At 38.6% G+C, this 20,206-nt stretch overlaps 1 protein-coding gene across 1 annotated transcript in view; it reads left to right on the top strand.

Moving 5' to 3' along the window:
* Positions 1-19,857, top strand: part of YTHDF2 (YTH N6-methyladenosine RNA binding protein F2) — a 28,368-nt gene extending 8,511 nt beyond the window's left edge. Inside the window, exon 5 of the mRNA XM_079777203.1 lies at positions 19,007-19,857. Coding sequence (XP_079633329.1) covers positions 19,007-19,030 — 24 coding nt within the window. The 3' untranslated portion in view covers positions 19,031-19,857. The remainder of the gene's footprint in view (positions 1-19,006) is intronic.
* The last annotated feature ends 349 nt before the right edge of the window (positions 19,858-20,206 follow it).

Below are 20,206 nucleotides of genomic sequence, written 5' to 3'. Positions count from 1 at the left end.
TGGAGCCCGCAACCTGGGCATGTGCCTTGACCTGGAATTGAACTCTGTGACCTCTTGGTTCATAGGTTGATGCTCATCCACTGAGCCATGCTGGCCAGGCCATTAAGTGGATGTTTTTAAGAACTTAACTTTCTTGCTGCTATCCTTGGCGTTCTGCTTTTTTTCAAAACCTTTTTTCCATTGGAAAAGTGAAACGTTTATTACATAAAACTTGGATAATCACAAAAGGCTGACCTCTTGCTCCTAACATTTTGTTGTATTTCTAAAGAGTTGCTTTCTCTTGTTTCATTTGTAACAAGTGGGAATCTTGGTTAGAGTGATGGAGAATAGATACAAACTAAAGAGTTGGTAATGCTGCTTGGTCCTTGTGTACTGAGTGAATGTAAACTTCAGGACCATAAAAGAAGGATAAAATACTGGTTAGGGTACGTCATATATTACATAGGATTTAGACATACATAATATGTAGAAAGATTATGGGCAAGGAGGAAATTTTAAAAAAAGATCTGTAAATGAATGATTGAGAGAATCCTGAGTAGTTAGCCTTAAATATAAAATAAAAAAAGCCCCGGGGGTGGGGATGGGAGGAGGTAGAAGAGGGTATAAGAATAAATGGTGATGGAAGGAGACTTGACTTGAGGTGGTGAATACACAATACAATATACAGATGATGTATTATAGAATTGTACACCTGAAACATAATTTTATTAACCAATGTCACCCCAATAAATTTAATTAAAAATAAAAACAAAACCTAACAAGCTTATGTAAATAAATTTTTCTTAAATTTGTTATGAATTCATAGGTATCATATATTTGATGTAGAAACTGAGGCATTTGTTATGCCTCTATAAAAACTTACTCCTTTGAACAGTGGGAGGAGGGCTCTTTGGTAGATTTTTCACCTCCTTAACACAGGATCAGAGGTGCATAGTTGTTCAACTAAAGTATAATGGTTGCCATTTTATATTCTAACGTGTACAGACAAATAAATGGAGATACACTTGTCAGTGATGCCAAAAGTACTGGGGATATAGAGCCAGATTAACAAAAAGTTGGCTGTCAGAAACTTTATCCTTTTTAGTCCTTTAAACTCTTCTTTTCCCCAAAGTTTAACAGTTTAACTTAAAATCTTCAATAATCTTGTAGAAAAAGATAGTTTAGTGGTTATTTTTGCCAGACATCTGAAAGACTCTAAAGATGTCTTCACAGATACCTGTTTCTAGAGATACAAGGAAGGATGATATGACCTTTTGGCACCATGTAGAGGCATGACAGATTTTTAAGGTGGAAGGGGTGTCCAGGTGCTTGGTTTTAACCATGTGAAACATGCATAATATCTATCTCATTATTAGTTTTCTTTCATCTGCAAGCATCTTGTGATTAAAAGCAGGAAAGCAGAGACAGGAATAATTTTAGAAATGTAGATAGTAAGGTAAACTGGTATTATGTGTTAGAACCATGGAGAAACTGGTTTAAAAATGAAGTAGCAAGAGGACTGTTAATTTATGTAAACTTTTAATCAAGTATGTATTGGTATTAAATTCACTTGAGTGGTTCAGTGCATGATAATTGAACTTCATAAGTAGGTGTTAAGATTCATATTTTGAAATTGACCAGTCTTATGTTTTAATAGTGAATATGATAATATTTAGGGTCTTTATGAAGTTAACTAATGGATCTTTCTTAAAAACCATTCCACAAAGGCCTTGGAGTATTTTAATTGTTCTCAGGTTGGGGAACAAATCACCAGAAAAAAAAATAAAGCTTTGATTATATGTGTCAGATTACTTTTTAGTTTACCTTCTGTAAGAGCTTTATTGGGCTTTCAGGAAGGTCTGTTATCATTTCAGTCAGTATTACTTTACTCCTCTGTTGCCCACTGTTTTCTTTAACATCCTTACATAAGTGACTGTAAACTATCGTTTTAGTCTTTGCTAGGCTTCCAAGACAAAACAGGTTTGATGAGAATGGGACCGACAGCTCATTGGGGCAGTAGATAGCTTTCTTAGGTTTGGTGTTTGTGTGTGTGCCTTTGTATTATTTACAAGATTGCAAAAAATCTTCATGCCAAATGGGCATGGTAATTCAGTATGTAGGAAAATACTTAACCTTCATCCTGAAAATGATGTCACAGCTGTTCCAAAGTTTTGAGATTGGGCATGTATCTTGGCAGAGCACACTGAAGCAAAATTATAGCCATTTTTGCCTAGCATTATTACTGACTTCTTCTGTCACATGATATAATTCAGTAATCATAGAACCTTCAAGCATTAGAGCTGTCTGGCTTGAAAATTCTGACATGTGGTCTGCTTTGTTGTATACAATAGATACAATTTGTAACCTGTGTTTGCTTAGAACCTTTCCAATTGTTACATATTCTGTGACATCACTTTTGATGGACTTCATAGTATTCTCTTATACTTTATTAGTTCTTAATTGTTGAGTACGTCAGCTCTTCAATAATTTGTTCCATCTAAAATAAAATGATCACTGCAGTGAACATTAATATAAATATTGATTCACATCTATCCTTTAGTGTTATTACTGGGTCAAAGGATATATGCTTTTTGAAGATCTTGGTTGTGCTAATATATTGCCATATGGGCCTTTTTCATTCTGAAGAAAATTTGAGAGAATTATTGTCAGCTGTTAGAAGAAGACAACAGTGCGTTAATAACTCCCTTTGTCTCAACTTTGGAATAGTCTGGCATTATTTGGAATAGTCCTGCATTAATGATAATTTTTTTTTATAAGCCTCATAATGTTAGTAGAGGGGAGTAGGAACTGCATAATTTTCTTAAATCCTAGCCCAATGTTATACTCAATAAGGCACTTGGGTAAATAATTTTTTTTTAATAACTGGAAAGCTAAGGGGAGACGGGAGAAAGACAGATCTAAAGAAGATGTGGTTATGGTGACAGCAGCTCAAGGTGTATGTTTAAAAAAATCTTTGCTATTAGGTGAGAATAAGAGGATTTCTTAAAATCCTCTTAAATTTCCCAAGTAGAAGACCTAAAGATATGGTAATTTGGAGTGTATTTGGATATACTTAAAATTTATTACGCTGTTTAAGAATTGAGATGAAGCTTTTTATTTTTATTTTTTGAACAACTTTACTGTGTACTAGACCAGGAGTTTCTATAGTAACTATGAGAGAGCCTTACATTAGTGGCACAGGTAACAGTGTAAAACAGAAAGTATATTTTCAAGGTATGTACAGGGTGCCAATTTGGAAGCTTGAAGATTGCCAAGCCCAGCCTGGGATGTGGGTGGATTGGTCATAGAAAAATCCTGGAAGAAGTGATCTCTTAGCTGAATCTTGAAGATGTATAGAAGATAGGTGTTTGGGAAGAGTGGTTCATAAACAGCCCAAATCTGTGACACTGTATAGATATAACTTGAACAAGAAAGGTCTAATTGGCATTTGTGGAATGTGTTTCCTAGGAGGGAAGTTTGAAGATTAGATTAATAGAAGGGAATTGAATGAAATGTGTATGCACTTAATTTGATACAGAAGAAATCTAAGGTCAAGTATAAAGTTGGCTTGAAAAAGTATTGAGAGTTTAAAAGAATTAGGAGTAAAGTCTAATTTGAATCAGGATGAAGCAGCTCTTTGATGTGATCTTTCCATGGAAAGTGATGGGAAGCTTGTTTGGAAGTAAAGGTGTATCAGTATGTGGTAATAATAGTTATCATTACTGAATACATATATGTCACTTCCCACAATATGTTTCATATGTGTTATCTTATTTCTCATCATAATAGTTTCTTAGTGTTTGATGGAATGTTTAGCTTAGAAGAGGTCATTTCGAAGGGAAACATAGTAGCTGTTATAAAATGCTTTTAAAGCTCTGCTGGTGGGTTTATTCTCTATGCCAAAGATAGCACTAGAACCAATGGATACAAGTTAAAGGGAGAATGTTCTAAAAATGAAGGGTTTAAAGAAGAAACTGAAAGATCTTTTATTAGATACTAGAGTCCCAGTGTCCCTCAGCACGGCCTGTACCTTCTCACAGTCCAGGACTCCTCGGGGGATGTCTACCTGCCGGCTTAGGCCTGCTCCCTGGGGGATCGGGCCTAAGCTGGCAGTCAGACAACCCTCTGGCAGCCCGGGAGCCCTTGTGGGATGTCCGACTGATGGCAGCGGGCCTAAGCCAAGTGCTGCCAAGGAGGTGGGAGAGGCTTGGCTTGTGGCTGAGCAGAGCTCCCCCTGTGGGAGCACACTGACCACCAGACGGTTGAGCATTTGCTCCCTGGTGGTTAGTGCGTGTCATAGCGACCTGTCGTTCTGCCATTCTGCCGTTAGGGTCAATTTGCATATTACCCTTTTATTATATAGGATAGGATGTTATAGGAAAGATTAATACATGGGATAATGTAGTTCAGAGAAACCAAGGACAAGAGGATTAGCTGGCCCCAGATAACATTTGAGGTCATGGAAGAGGAATTGAAGCTGCTAAATAGGTCTCTTTTTGAAAGTTATTGTTTCTGTTCTATAATTTCTGACCCAATTACTTACTACATATAAAAAATAAGGACTTGAGGCTAGAAAGGAAGGAGAGAGAGCAACATCAATTTGTTGTCCCACTTATTTATACATACATTGGTTGATTCTTATATGTGAACTGACCGGGGATTAAACTCCCAAGTTGAAGTATCGGGATGACACTCTAACCAATTGAGCTACCTGGCCAGGGCTTCCCCTGCCAATTCTAACCTGAGGATATTTCCTCCATTGCTCTTCAGAGAGAGACACATCAACCGGCTGCACCCTCCCCCAAACATCTCCACTAAGGGTGGGGAGTGAACCCACAACTCAGGCACATGCCCCTGACTGGGAATTGAACCCACAAATCCTGGCTGTGTGGACCAACACTCCAACCATTGAGCAACACTGGTCAGGACAGGGTTTTTATTTTTCTTAGAGCCATTTTTTCCTTATCCTAACCCTGTGGTCGGCAAACTGCGGCTCGCGAGTTTGGCTCTTTGGCCCCTTGAGTGTGGCTCTTCCACAAAATACCACAGCCTGGGCGAGTCTATTTTGAAGAAGCGGCAGTTAGAAGTTGTTTAAGTTTAAAAAATTTGGCTCTCAAAAGAAATTTCAATTGTCGTACTGTTGATATTTGGCTGAGTTTGCCGACCATTGTCCTAACCCTTTAATTTGGGCATTTGCCCCCTGTTGAGAAACATTTAAAGTAATCACCTTGGTTCCATTTTTAATCTTAGAAAAATTTTAAAAATAGCCAAGTTTTAGTGATACAAAAGTCAGAGGAAGAAAACAATACTTTAGCCAATTATATTGTTTTCTTAAGTCCATAGGAAATAAATAACCATGGGTATTGTTTCTTCCCATTTAGCATTTCCCTTCTCTGCTGCTGTTTTATTTTTTAAAATATATTTTATTGCCGAAACCGGTTTGGCTCAGTGGATAGAGTGTCGGCCTGCAGACTGAAGTGTCCCAGGTTCGATTCCGGTCAAGGGCATGTACCTTGGTTGCGGGCACATCCCCAGTAAGGGGTGTGCAGGAGGCAGCTGATTGATGTTTCTCTCTCATCGATGTTTCTAACTCTCTATCCCTCTACCTTCCTCTCTGTAAAAAATCAATATATATTTTATTTTATTGATTTTTTACAGAGAGGAAGGTAGAGGGATAGAGAGTTAGAAACATCAATCAGCTGCCTCCTGCACTCCCCTTACTGGGGATGTGCCCGCAACCAAGGTACATGCCCTTGACCGGAATCGAACCTGGGACACTTCAGTCTGCAGGCCGACACTCTATCCACTGAGCCAAACCGGTCAGGGCTCTGCTGCTGTTTTAAATTACTTCTTGAAAACTAGTGGACATCCTTTTTAAATTGGAATGACAAAACTGAACTTTTGTAAAATTCTAAGGCTGCCTATATCTACTTCTGTCTTGCAGAATTTACTTGTTTCTCTACCAAAAGGGTTGAGGAAATTCTATTTGTATTACTCATCACTTTCCTTGCTTTTCGGCTGATAAAATGCCTTCCTGCAGCTTCCTTAAAGGAGGTCTAGAAAATAGGTGATACTGAATTTGTATCTCTTTGAACCATGCCCTTTATTTGTATCCATCTTTCTTTCTTTTTTAAAAGTATATTTTTATTGACTTCAGAGAGGAAGGGAGAGGGAGAAAGAAATAGAAACATCAATGATGACAGGAAATCACTGATAGGCTGCCTCCTGCACACCCCCTACTGGGGATTATGCCCTTGACTGGAATTGAACCCGGGACCCTTCAGTCCGCAGGTCGACACTCTATCCACTGAGCCAAACCAGCTAGGGCTGTATCCATCTTTCAATAAATGTTTTTGTTAATTGCTGAGTTAGATAAACAAGGTACCATCCCTGCCTTAGGGCCAGACAGCATTTTTAGGAGGACAACGGAATGAATAAAATATGGGTTAAGAACTGTAATAGAGCCCTAACCGGTTTGGCTCAGTGGATAGAGCATCGGCCTGCGGACTGAAAGGTCCCAGGTTCGATTCCAGTCAAGGGCATGTACCTTGGTTGCAGACACATCCCCAGTAGGAGGTGTGCAAGAGGCAGCGGATCAATGATTCTCTTTCATTGATGTTTCTAACTCTTTATCCCTCTCCCTTCCTCTCCGTAAAAAAATCAATGAAATATATATTTTTAAAAGAACTGTAATAGAGGCATGAAGAAATGTGGTTTTCTGGAGAACAGTGATAAATTTGGGAAAATTAAGAAAGGCTTCGTGGAGTAAATAACATTTGAACCATGTCAAATAGAATGAGTAATCACTCAGGATAGCACAGTGCTTGGCACATATAAGTGCTTGGAGCGTAGTGCACATAAAGTTTAGCTATCACATCTAATATATCATTCTCATATTTCAGAAGGGGAAGCAGACTCAAAGAGTTATTTATACAGGGTCTCATAGCTAATATGTTGTGGTGTTGGTATTTCAGTGGAAGTCCAATGATGGGTTGGAGCTGGCTAATTGTGGGCCAACTGTTTAGCTTTTAAGAATTTTAGCAAGCTGGTTGTTAAACATGGTTATTATGAAAGAAATTACATAAACTTAAAATTAAATACATTGTGCTAAATAAAAGGTGTTATGTTAAATTACAATATAAATTATTATTTGTAATATAAATTACCATTAAACTATAGAAACATAAAATATAATTATTATTACCATTAAACCATAATAAATATTCAAATTCATTACCTTTGGGGTAATTTACATCTATTGCATCAATATATAAAACTGCTATTGTAGCCCGGTGGGCGTGGATCAATGGTTGAGCATCAACCTATGAACCAGGAGGTCACGGGTTCGATTCCCTGTCAGGGCACATGCCTGGGTTGCCAGCTTGATCCCCAATGTGGGGTGTGCTGGAGGCAGCCGGTCAATGATTGTCTCTCATCATTGATGTTTCTATGTCTCTCCCCCTCTCCCTTCCTCTATAAAAATCAATAAAAACATTTAAAAAACACACACACAAAATAACCCCCTGCTGTTGTACATCTTTCCACAACCCCACATTCAATGATACCACATTGATATTTGAAATCAGCCATTTTGTTTACACCATGGAAATTGGCAAATGCTATATACAAACCAGGACTTGATTTTTATTGATTGTTTAGACTTAAAGTGATGGAGAAAATATTATTGCAGATTGAACTTTAGTGTGTCATGTCTGAAACATGCTGCTACCATTTCCTGTGGACCAAATTCTTCTAGTTACAACAACTAGCTCAATAAATAATACCCTAATGGTTTTCATCCCTTCCTGAATAAACAATTCCTCATTGAACTAATTTTAGTCCAGTTAGTCATCGGGAGAAGATACCAAGTTATGAGATGATATCATAAATGAAACAGTATAGGACAGTATATTAAAGTGGTAGTTTTACATTATGAGACCCAAGTGCGGAGGAAAAGAATCGCAAGACCAATTAGGGTGGGATTAAGACATTTTTATGGAAGACTGGGTTTGAGTTGTGTCTGGAAGGATGGATAGGAAAAGATAGTGGAAAGATGAAGGAAGAAAATGGCTAACCCTCAAGTTTGAACTATTGGATATGGAGGGGAAAGTGAAGAGGCAGGTAGTTATTCTTCTAACTCATTTGCACTTACTGCCATTGCAATATGTGGTGGTTCTTATGAGGTAATTAGTATTCTTTTACATATGTCAGTTAAACATTTGGCCATATCTCTTGTGTAACCATGAAGCCATTTAGGAAAGGTAGACTTATGTAAGCTTTTGGGTTCATGTGAACTTTTTTGATAATCTGTGTGGATAGCATATAGAACTTTTAAAAGTGTTTTTACATGTAAAAAAACGTGCTCTGTAAATTTTATATCTCTAAATTTTTGTCTTTGCATTTGTTTTTCATAGTAAAATACAGTCAACCCTCAAACATCTCCCATCTAGAACAATTCTGTTTCTGACCAAGTTGTTCACAGAAAAAATGTCTGTTGTGGAACCAAACTTTCTCTTTCGACCTGACAACCCCTTCATGCTGATATCTTAGCATGGCAAAAAGCATCTCTCAGGCAACAAAGGAGAGAATGCTTTTGTTGTTGGTGAAATCATGATTAGCATAATTTTAAGACATAAAGAGGCCATCAAGAGTGTTAATGTTGCTAAGGGTGTGAAAGAGACAATGAACACAGGCAATTGAAAAGGTAGAAAAACTGTTGATTTGAATTAATGAAAAGCAGTTAGCCAGTGACAGCCATTTCGGAGGCAGTGATATATGAACAAGCAAAGATGCTGCATTCTGACCTGAAAGACACCCCTGGAATTAGTGCTGAAAGTGATTTTGATAAATTTAAGAAAAGAAGGTTTTTTTTTTTTTACTAGATTACTAGAGGCCTGGTGCATGAAATTTGTGCACAGGGGCAGGGGAGGGGGTCCTTCAGCCCGGCCTGCACCTTCTCGCAATCTGGGGACCCCTCGGGTGATGTCTGACTGCCGGTTTAGGGATCAAGCCTAAACCGGTAGTTGGACATCCCTCTTAGTAATCTGGGACCACTGGCTCTAACCACTCTCCTGCCTGCCTGCCTGCCTGATCGCCCCTAACCACTCTGCCTGCCTGCCTGATCGTCCCTAACTGCCTCTGCCTGCTTGCCTGCCTGATCGCCCCTAACTGCTCGTTTGCCTGCCTGATTGCCCCTAACCACTTACCTTGCCTGCCTCATTGCCCTAACCATTTTGCATGCCTGCTTGCCCCTAACCGCCTCTGCCTCAGCCCCTGCGGCTTTGTCCGGAAAGTCGTTCGGCTGTCTGGTCTAATTAGCATATTATGCTTTTATTATTATAGATATTATAGATACTAGATATGCACTGTATATAAGGTTAAAACAGGAAATCATTTGGAGATCTGGAATGGATTAATTCAATTTATATTATTTTTTATTATATATATATATTTTATTGATTTTAGAGGAAGGCAGAGGGAGAGAGAGAGAGATATATATATATATATCAATGATGAGAGAGAATCATTGATTGACTGCCTCCTGCATGCCCCCTACTGAGGATCGAGCCTGCTACCCGGGCATGTGCCTTTGACTGGAACTGAATCCTGGGACCCTTCAGTCTACTGGCTGACACTCTTTCCACAGAGCAAAACCAGCTAGGGCTCAATTTACGTTATGTATAATGGGGTAAAATGATTCAGTTTTTGAACAGATCACTTCTTGAACAGCTTTCTGGAACAAATTAAGTTCGAGGTTCCAGTGTATAACCAAAGTACAAAAGTGTAGAAAAGTGAAAAAAATCAGTCAAAATTTTTCTCATTTTGGCATTTTTCTTTCTCTTCTTTACCTACACAAGTGGTTTATACAGTTATAATCATATTCTGTAGAGTGTTTTATCCTGCTTTTCCCCCTAATTCAGGTATTTACCCATATTTAGCCATTATTTTGGACATCTGTATGTTAGGCAATTTTCATACCTTTAATCCCTTATCATAATCCTGTAGAATAGTTAAGATTATCTTCATTTTACAGGTAAGGAATTGAGGAATAAGGAATATGGGATGAGCAGCAGGTTAGGGTTATTAAAAAAAGAATATAATATAAAGGAAAGTTATTAAAAAAGAAATAACTTTTTCAAGACACATAGGTTATAGAAGAGCTGAAATTTGTTTTGACCCAGAAGTCTTTTTTGTTCTTGTACCTTGCTGCATCTTTACATTTATTATTTAAGACAGTTAATGTTCTGTTACCTACTGATGCCAGTAGCCAGTCACCTCTTTGTGGGTGTATCAGAAGAGCATTAGTAATTGAGCACTTGGGTTGAAGCATTCCTCATCATGAGCATCAAAATGGATTGAATTGGATCTACTCTACCTAACCTAGTGAAAGTTGCTGTTGGTTGCTGGTTCGATCTCCAGTGTGGGAGGTGCAGGAGGCAGCTGATCAATGATTCTCTCTTATCATTGATGTTTCTCTCTCCCTCTTCCTCTCTGAAATCAATAAAAAATCCCAAACAAAAATTGAATGGGAAGGATTTAGTCTATCCCACTCTCATTTATACACAAACTGCAAGATTAATGGCAGGGCTAGAAGTAGAACCCAGACAAGTTCTTGGGTAATTCAGTCTTTTATGACACATTACTTTACTTGTAGTCCATAAGCCTGCAATGTGATGGGGAGGGGAGCAGGGTGGAGCGCTTAAAAAAAAATGTTGACGATTTAAAATAAACTTTGAGTCATCTGGAAAATATTTATAAAAATACTGATAACTAGTCTCTGCCCCCAAACTTAATCTAGAAATTTTAGTTAGTAAGCTCCCTAGGTATTTCTTACATAATTAGAATTGACTGAAGAGAAGTTATTCAGTTTGTATAAGTTACTATCTGGGAACACTTACGTTGCAGGTTTTTGTTTTCCCTCAGCTATTGAATGAGTCTCTTTGGAGCTGAGGCCTTGGAATCTGAATTCTATCAGGTCTGTAGGTGATTCTCTTGTATTTCAAGTTTGAGTACTCCAGGATTATGTATCTCAGTGAAGTTTTGTGTAACCTCCACTGCTCAATCTTCATGCTTATTTTCTTGCAAGTTTGATTTCTAAAGTTTTCTTAGTACTATTGTCCTGCCCTAGCTAGTCTCAAGACTTCATCTTGAGAAACAATTTAGAATTCACATGTGTCTGATAAGCCTGGCTGTACCTTTCAGTACTTTAAAGCTGAAAGGATCTTTTGAGTGGCTTTTCATCAACTGTCAGTATTATGAGCCTCTGGTGAATTGCCTATACTTTTTGTCCATTAAAAGGTGACAGTGTCGCCCTAGCTGGTTTGGCTCAGTGGATAGATCATTGGCTTGAGGACTGAAGGGTCCCAGGTTCAATTCCAGTCAAGGGCACATGCCCGGGTTGTGGGCTCAATCCCCAGTGTAGGGGGTTGCAGGAGGCGGCTGATCAATAATTCTCATCATTGATGTTTCTCACTCCCTCTAACTTCCTCTCTGAAATTTAAAAAAAAAAAATAAGGCAGCAGTGTCTTTAGTTTAATATCCTACACATGTAGCTTCATGTTACAATATCTTTAGAGGCATATGGCTACTTCTGAGAGGCTTTAATGTTTGTTTGTGTTACATATATTTTTATTGACTTCAGAGATGAAAGGAGAGAGAGATAGAAACATCAATGATGAGAGTCATTGATCTGTTGCTTCTTGCGTGCCCCCTACTGGGGATTGAGCCCGCAACCCAGGCACATGCCCTGACTGGGAATCAAACCAGCAACCTCCTGGTTCATAAGTTGATGCTCAACCACTGTACCACACTGGCCGGGCAAGGGTTTAATGTTTTAAGTTTTACATTTAGTATTCCTTTTATTGTGTCTTCCTTTTTGCAGGGACATTAATTTTTTAGAGTTAGATAATTTTAAGCTCTATGATTTAGGGGCCACTAGACATCCTGAAGTTGTCCAAACTAAGATTTTTAAAAAATAAATATTTTTATTGATTTCATAGAGGAAGGAAGAGGGAGAGAGAGAGAAACATCAATGATGAGAGAGAATCATCCATAGGCTGCCTCCTGCATGCCCCCCACTGGGGATCAAGCCCGCAACCCAGGCATGTGCCCTTGACCAGAATTGAACCCAGGACTCTTCAGTCCTCAGGCCGACGACACTCTATCCACTGAGCCAAACTGGCTAGGGCCAAACTAAGATTTTTAAAAGTAGTCAGTTTTTTTTGGGGTGTGGCAAGGGATTCTATTAAGTATATTACATTGATGGGCCTTTAAAAAAATGTTTAGGTAGGCCCTGGCTCAGTACCTCAGTTGGTTAGAGTGTCGTCCAGATGTGCCAAGGCTGCGGATTTGATTCCTGGTCAGGGCACATACAAGAAGCAACCAATGAATGCATGGAACAGCAAATCGACGTCCCCCCCGCTTCTCTAAAATCAAATTTTTGAAAAAAAAAAATGTTTAGGTACTACACCTATCATATGTATAGTAGTGGAAAGACTAGGGGCTCTAGAAGAAGACTATATCTGCCACTGTCACTGATTTGAGCAAGTAAGCTTCTCAGCCTTAGTATCTTTTTATTTAAAAATTAAAAAAAAATTTTTATTGATTTCAGAGGGGGATGGAACACCAATGATTACAGAGAATCATCAATTGGCTGCTTCCTGTGTGCACCCTCTGTCTGGGCTATAGTGTTTTAATTGGTGCTAAAGTTTACTTTTCAAGGTAGTATGGTATGAATGCTTAAGTATCTTTTATAATTTCTGAGATGGATGTTATCTTTATTATCTCTAAATATATAAGCTTATTTTTGTGTGGGTATACATCAAAACTGTACAGTAGTCCCCACTTGTCTGTGATTTTACTTTTCCACGGTTTCAGTTAGCTGCAGTCAGCTACAGTCCAAAAATGTTAAATGGAAAATTCCAGAAATAAAAATTCATAAGTTTCAAATTGCATGCCACTGTTATGAGTGGTGTGATGAAATCTCATGCTGCCCCACTCCATCCTGGAAGACATATGAATCATCCCTTTGTCCAGCCTATCCATGCTTGTATGCTAATACCGCAATACACACATGTTAGCCACTTAGTACTGTTGCAGCACGGATGGACCTAGAGGTTGTTATGCTAAGTGAAATAAGTCAGAGAAAGGCAAATACCATATGATTTTCCTTATATGTGGATTCTAAAGAATAAAATAAAAACAAAATTGAAACACTCAGCCAAAGAGAACAGACTGATGATTGTGAGAGGGGAGGGGTGTTGGGGGACTGGGTGTAAAACGTAAAGGGGTTAAGTACAAATTGGTATTTACAAAATAGTCACAGGGGATATAAAGTACAGTGTATAATTATATGTGGTGCCAAGTGGGTATTGGAAATATCGGGGGAACAATTAGTAAAGTATATAATTATATAACTAATATGCTGTACATATGAAACTAATCTATAGATATATAAAAGCCTTAGTGACTGTTACAACAGAACGACCAGATGACCAGAACAACTGGTTGACCAGTGGCTATGATGAGCACTGACCACCAGGGGGCAGATGCTCAAGGCAGGAGCTGCCCCCTGGTGGTCAGTGCACTCCCACAGTGGGAGCACTGCTCAGCCAGAAGCCGGGCTCACTGCTGGCGAGCACATCTGCAGTGGTGGGAGCCTCTCCTGACTCCGTGGCAGCACTACCGAATGGCGGCAGCAGGTGCAGTGGGCTGGGATGAGTGTGAGCGGCATGGTGCCCGGCCCCAGTTCTGGCTCCTCCCAGGCCACTTGCCACTTGGTATGCTGCTACATACCTCAGGGGATGTCCGATTGCTGGTTTAGGCCCAATCCCCGCAGGCCAGGCTGGGATCGGGCCTAAACCGGCAGTCTGACATCCCCCAAGGGATCCCGGATTGCAAGAGGGCGCAGGCTGGGCTGAGGGACACCCCTCCCCTCCCCCCCCCAGTGCACAAATTTTGTTCACTGGGCCTCTAGTATAAAATAATATTGAAAGTTAACTAATTTAAAAGTTAAAAAAAAGATCAGCTGTTGTGGTATCACAGCACCTGTGTTCAAGTCACCCTTACTTAATGGTGGGTCAAGCTCGGCGGGCGTGGCTCAGTGGTTGAGCATCGACCTAGGAACCAGGAGGTCATGGTTTAATTCCCTGTCAGGGTGCACATGCTCAGGTTTTGGGCTCGATCCTCAGTGTGGGGCCTGCGGGAGGCAGCCAATCAGTGATTCTCTCTCATCGTTGATGTTGGTATCTCTTTCTCTCTCTCCCTTCCCCTTTGAAATCAATAAAAATATATTTTAAAAAAAATAGTGGCCAAAAGTGCAAGAACAGTGATGGTGGCAATTTGGATATGTCAAAGAGAAGTGTTAAAGTGCTTCCTTTGAGTGAAAGGTTCCTATGTATAGGAAAGTACATAGTGTATATAGGGTTTGAAGAGCAATTTAGTCAGCCTGCTTAATTGTGCTAATGTGATGCTTACTTGGTATTTGGGCAGGAGATTAAGGCAGCTAATGCCATTTGTATGTAATTTGCATAATTTAAAATAACATACAGGTTTACATTAGGGCACAGGTTATAGTTGCCTTCTTGGTATCATGGTATCAAGATTCGGGAGTAGTTAGTTTATGTTACGTTTGAGGCAAAATTGAGCACAGGTAGTTGTGGACTTGGTAGCACATGAAAAGGGACAAATTTTTAAAAAAATGAGTTGACATAGTATGCAATTACACAATGCTATTTAGAATTTCTTCTGACTATATTCTAAATGGCAGTTAATTAAGCATGCTGGTGAACTTATATAGAAACATGTTTCTTTATGGATTTGGCAAAATCTAGGTTTTCTTTTTTATCAGTATAATTTGGGGCATATAAGTTTACTTGTATTCCTGGGGTTATATTACATTGAAATAAGAGGTAATAGGCAGAATATTTTTCCAGTTTTATTGAGATACAGTTGACATACATAATAACATTGTATTAGTTTAAGGTATATAACAATGATTTCATATATTTATATACACAGAGAGAAATGATTACCACAATGTTTAGTTAATATCCATCACTTAACACAGTTACAATTTTTGTGTATGTGATGAGAACTAGAATTTTATTTAGAAGTTGATTGTAACTTATTATCCATTGCTAAACTCACAAGTAGTTTGTGAGTGAGGTTAATTGAAGACCTGCTCTTTGCTTTCTGGGAGCTTTTGATTGAGTTGGGACTAATTTTACATTTAATTTTCAATTGTGGATACAGATTTGGAAGGACATTGAAAGCTGCAGGGGCTAAGGAAGTCTCAAAGAAGGGAAGAGATTTTGAACTGTATCTTGAAGGACAGAAGGCTAGACATTCTTGGCTTGAAGAGTAATAAAAGCATAGGAATGAGATTTAATCAAGAAGAGTCCAGATTCCTGAAGTCAAAGGTAGATCTTGATCATTAATAGAAGAGAAGTTAGATAAATGGTGTCCATCCAAAATGACGTATTTAAAAAACAATATCCCAGATCTTGGTATGTTGGTGAGCTTATCCCTGAAATCCAGAGATGTGAAGTGGGACATTACAGAAAGATGAATGCTTTCTGAATAAATAATATTACCGTATTCATATTCACGGAGCAGGTTAGTTTTAGGGTAGTCAATTCATCACAAAGCCTCAGTTAATTTTGTTGACTTTAACATAAATATTTGTAACAACATGGTGTAGAGAAAGAGCCAGATAGCCCTAGGTTTGAATCTTGGTTCTTAGGTAACTTCGGTTAATATCTTTTTGAAGCTTTCCTTTTCGTATATCTAAAGTATGAATAATACAGTCTTTGTGGGGTGGTTACAAAGATCATTATTATGTACAGTTCCTGGAACATGGAAGCCCATAAATACTAGTTGCTATTCTTTTTAGTAGGGATCATATTTAACTTAAGAACTGTAGTTACCATAGTGTAAATGGGAGCAAGTGACTCGACTAAAGTTAGATTGCTGAATAAAGTGTAAGTTCGGGCCTGTGCTCCTAACCAGTTAAGGCTTTTGCTTTTAAAAGACACATGGATTGAGTCATATTTAAAAATTTTTCAATAAATGAGTAGTGTGTGACATGGAAAACTGTTTAGAATAGATTTATGAGAGGCTTACAAAGAATGATTCTTAATAAGAAATGAGCATTTAGATTTATTTCAGGAAAAACTTCGGTATTGCAATCAGTTGTCAAAACCCATCTCTAAGTGGATTTTAAACTCTCTAGGGCAGGGGTCCTCAAACTTTTTAACAGGGGGCCAGTTCACTGTCCCTCAGACCGTTGGAGGGCCGGACTATAGTTTAAAAAAAAACTATGAATAAATTCCTATGCACACTGCACATATCTTATTTTGAAGTAAAAAAACAAAACGGCAAAAACACCCGCATGTGGCCCGCGGGCTGTAGTTTGAGGACGCCTGCTCTAGGGCAAGCATGTCAAACTCGAGGCCCGTAGGCCTCATGCAGAGCCCACAACAAATATTTTGGCAGCCCAGCAAATATAACTATGTAAGAAACGTTTTAATAAAAATTTTATGACTTAATTTTTACAATATCCTGTTATACATAATTATTAATAATGAACTGTAACGTTCGCTAATGACTGATTATTGTAATTGTGTTGCATTCATTTCCCTTACGCGCCTTAAGCGCAGGCGCACCATTTCTCTCCACTAATACTAGCAGTGAATATTTTGGCAGCTGATTGCCACATCATTAGTCTTGTACTGACTTGTTTGGTGTGCGCAACAGGAAATATTTTGATTTCAGAGAAGAAAATTAGGTTTATTTGCATTACGCTTATTAATTTGTGTAGTTATTCAGTGTCTGGTAAGTCTGTTTAAGAAAAATTATTAATTTTTATTAAAATGTTCTATTATTTTATGTTAACGATTACTCTTTTCTTTCAGCCCTTTGTGTTCAGCATGTCTCTATCGAAATAAACCCATGTTTATATGAAAATTGAAGCTTTTGTTTTTTTTTGTGGCCCACATAAACTTAAACGTTGTTTATTTGGCCCGTGTTAGCCTCTGAGTTTGACATGCTTGCTCTAGGGCAGTGGTTCTCAACCTTTCTAATGCCACGACCCTTTAATACAGTTCCTCATCTTGTGGTGACTCCCAACCATAAAATTATTTTCGTTCCTACTTCATAACTGTAATTTTGCTACTGTTATGAATCATAATGTAAAGATCTGTGTTTTCCAATGGTCTTAGGCGACCCTGCTAGTGGTTCTCAACCTGTGGGTCATGACCCACAGGTTGAGAACGGCTGCTGTAGAGCCTAAGACCATCGGAAAACACAGATATTTACATTATGATTCATTAACAGTAGCAAAATTATAGTTATGAAGTATCAATGAAAATAATTTTATGGTTGGGGGTCACCACAACATGAACTGTATTAAAGGGTCGCGGCATTAGAAAGGTTGAGAACCACTGCTCTAGGGGAAGAGGATAATTTTCTTGCCTGCTATGGTCTAAAAGCTTTCTATATGTTAGCTCATTATCTCCCACAGCTCTGTGAGAGATACATATCCTCACTTTACAAAAAAGGAAATTGAGGCTTATAAATATATCTAAAACTCTGAAACTAAGATGGGATGACTAATATGGCTAGGTTTTTTTTTTTTAGGATAATAATATTTTTTAGTATAATATATTTTTATTGATTTGAGAGAGAAAGGGAGAGGGAGAGAGATACATAAACATCAATGATAGAGAATCACTGATCAGTTCCCTCCTGCACGCCCCACACGGGATCGAGCCTCAACCTGGGCATGTGCCCTGACTGGGAATCGAACCTTGACCTGCTGGTTCATAGATCCATGCTTAACCGCTGGCCGGAATACTATATTTTAATCAATCATGTCAGAAATGTTATTTATTTTTAACCTTTTTGTTGTTGTCATTCTTTTTTTTTTTTTAAATATATTTTATTGATTAGGGAGAGGGATAGGGAGTTAGAAACATCGATGAGAGAGAAACATGGATCAGCTGCCTCCTGCACACCCCCTACTGGGGTTGTACCCGAAACCAAGGTACATGCCCTTGACCGGAATCGAACCTGGGACCCTTCAGTCCGCAGGCCGATAATCTATCCACTGAGCCAAACCCATTTCGGCCTGTTGTTGTCATTCTTAATCCTTACCTGAGGGTATTTTTCCATTGATTTTTTAGAGAGAGTGGAAGGCGGGGGCGGGGCGGGGGGAAGACATCGATTCGCTGCCTCCTGTATGCACTGGGACTGGGTCAGGGATCAAGCCTGCAACCGAGGTAATGCCCTTGACCGGAATCGAACCCAGGACCCTTCAGTTTGGGCGCCAATGCTGTATTCACTAAGCCAAACTGGCTAGGGCATCATGTAAGAAATTTTAGAGTGAAATAAAAGTTTGTATTAATTGGAATGCTTGAATGTTACTACTTTAGTTTAAAATATAAGACATAGGCCCAAACTGGCTTGGCTCAGTGGATAGAGCGTTGGCCTGTGGACTGAAGGGTCCCAGGTTCGATTCCGGTCAGGGGCATGTACCTTGGTTGCGGACACATCCCCAGTAGGGGGTGTGCAGGAGGCAGCTGATGGATGTTTCTTTCTCATCGATGTTTCTGACTCTGTCCCTATCTCTTCCTCTCTGTAAAAAGTCAATAAAATATATTTTTAAAAAAATCAATAAAATATATTAAAAAAAATATATAAGACATAGAAGTTGGTTTTTCTTGCTCTGGCCGGTGTGGTTTAGTGGTCCAGCATACCTATTGCCCGTCACGTACCTGGGTTGCAGGAGGCAACCAATCAATGTCTCTCTCTCTCTCCCTCCACCCCTCTCTCCCTCCCTTCCACTCTCTAAATCAATGGAAAAAAATATCCTTGGGTCAGAATTAACAAATGTCCGCTTTTATTGGTGGGGATATATTCTACCTAACACAAATAACTAAATTTCATTTGAGTTATTCTGTGAAGTTTAATTCTTAAGCATATCAAATAAGTTTTAACTAACCATTTCATAATTTTTTTTAACCTCTAGGAACGTCAAGGCCGTGGAAAATAAAAGGCAGTTCTACACAGACCACAGCAACGGTTTCATCTGCATATCCCTAAGAGGAAAAAAATGACCTTCAAGAAAATTAGGACTTTTTTCTTAATTTCATTGACTTCAGAGACGATTGCAGAATTGCAGTTTAAGTATTGGAATTTCACAAAAGACATAGGACTTAACTGGAAAGTGGAAAAAAAAAGAAAAAGAAAAAAACTAAAAAAATCCCTCTAGGTAGCTTAGGTGAAAAATGTCCCTTTTATTTTGGTTTTGGTTGTGATTTCAGAGCATACTGCTTTTTTTTCTTTGTCTTTTTATTATGTTTTCGGATTTTAAAGTCCGTAAGTGCATACAGTTTTCTCTAATTTTTAAACCCTTTCCTCCCCCCCATTTTGACATTTGCACTTGGAGAACACCTGAGTTTTGAAGGTATGGGCCTGCCTCCACCCCAGAAAGGGGGAATTTGGTTTTTCCCTTCCGAACTGGAAGAACATTTTTATGAAGAATTTTTGTGTTGGAGAATTTAACAGTGTTACCCAAGGTTGTGTCTTTAAGGGTGGTTCATTTTCTCTGACCCTTTGTTACTCAAAGTAAAGTACTAGGATTCCTAAGAAATGTTCTGTTCTTGTACATTATACTGATTGAGTCAGGATTAATTTTATTTCACAGCTAAGAACAGTGGTAAAAACTTGTTTACAGAAATGCATTTTGGAAGAGAAAAATATTGTAAAACGTGTAGTGAATGTTTCTTCAGTTTCTTGTTCATCCAATGAGGAAAGGGCATTGCCTTTCTTTTTACCATTAATCACTTCTCAATAAACGTGAGATCCTGTTGAGCATCACTTTTAGTACCATTTATTAGTATTATTTGAGTCTGGTATATTTTATGCAAGATTTGGAGTGTAAGGAGTTTGAAGAAATGAGACATCAACTATTTTAAGAAAATTTGCTGAGGTGAAATAATTCAGGTTTGCTTTTGTACCCAGGGCTAGATAACAATGACCTCTGCAAAGCAAGGTGGGCCAGAATTTATAATGATTTATTTCTGGACACTTCCCAGAGAAGGCAGAGCCACTGCTAAGTCATTCAACAAATATTTGATTGTGAGTGCTTCTTAGATGCCAGTCACTGTGCTTTACCTGTAGAAACCTGAAAGAGCCCGGTATCAAGGATGTAAGGGTTTAATCTGAA

Source organism: Cnephaeus nilssonii (genome assembly GCF_951640355.1).
Source record: "Cnephaeus nilssonii genome assembly, chromosome: 7".
Taxonomy (NCBI): Eukaryota; Metazoa; Chordata; class Mammalia; order Chiroptera; family Vespertilionidae; genus Cnephaeus; species Cnephaeus nilssonii.
Note: the sequence above shows the minus strand (reverse complement) of the source record. Positions and strands in the feature narration are given on the sequence as shown.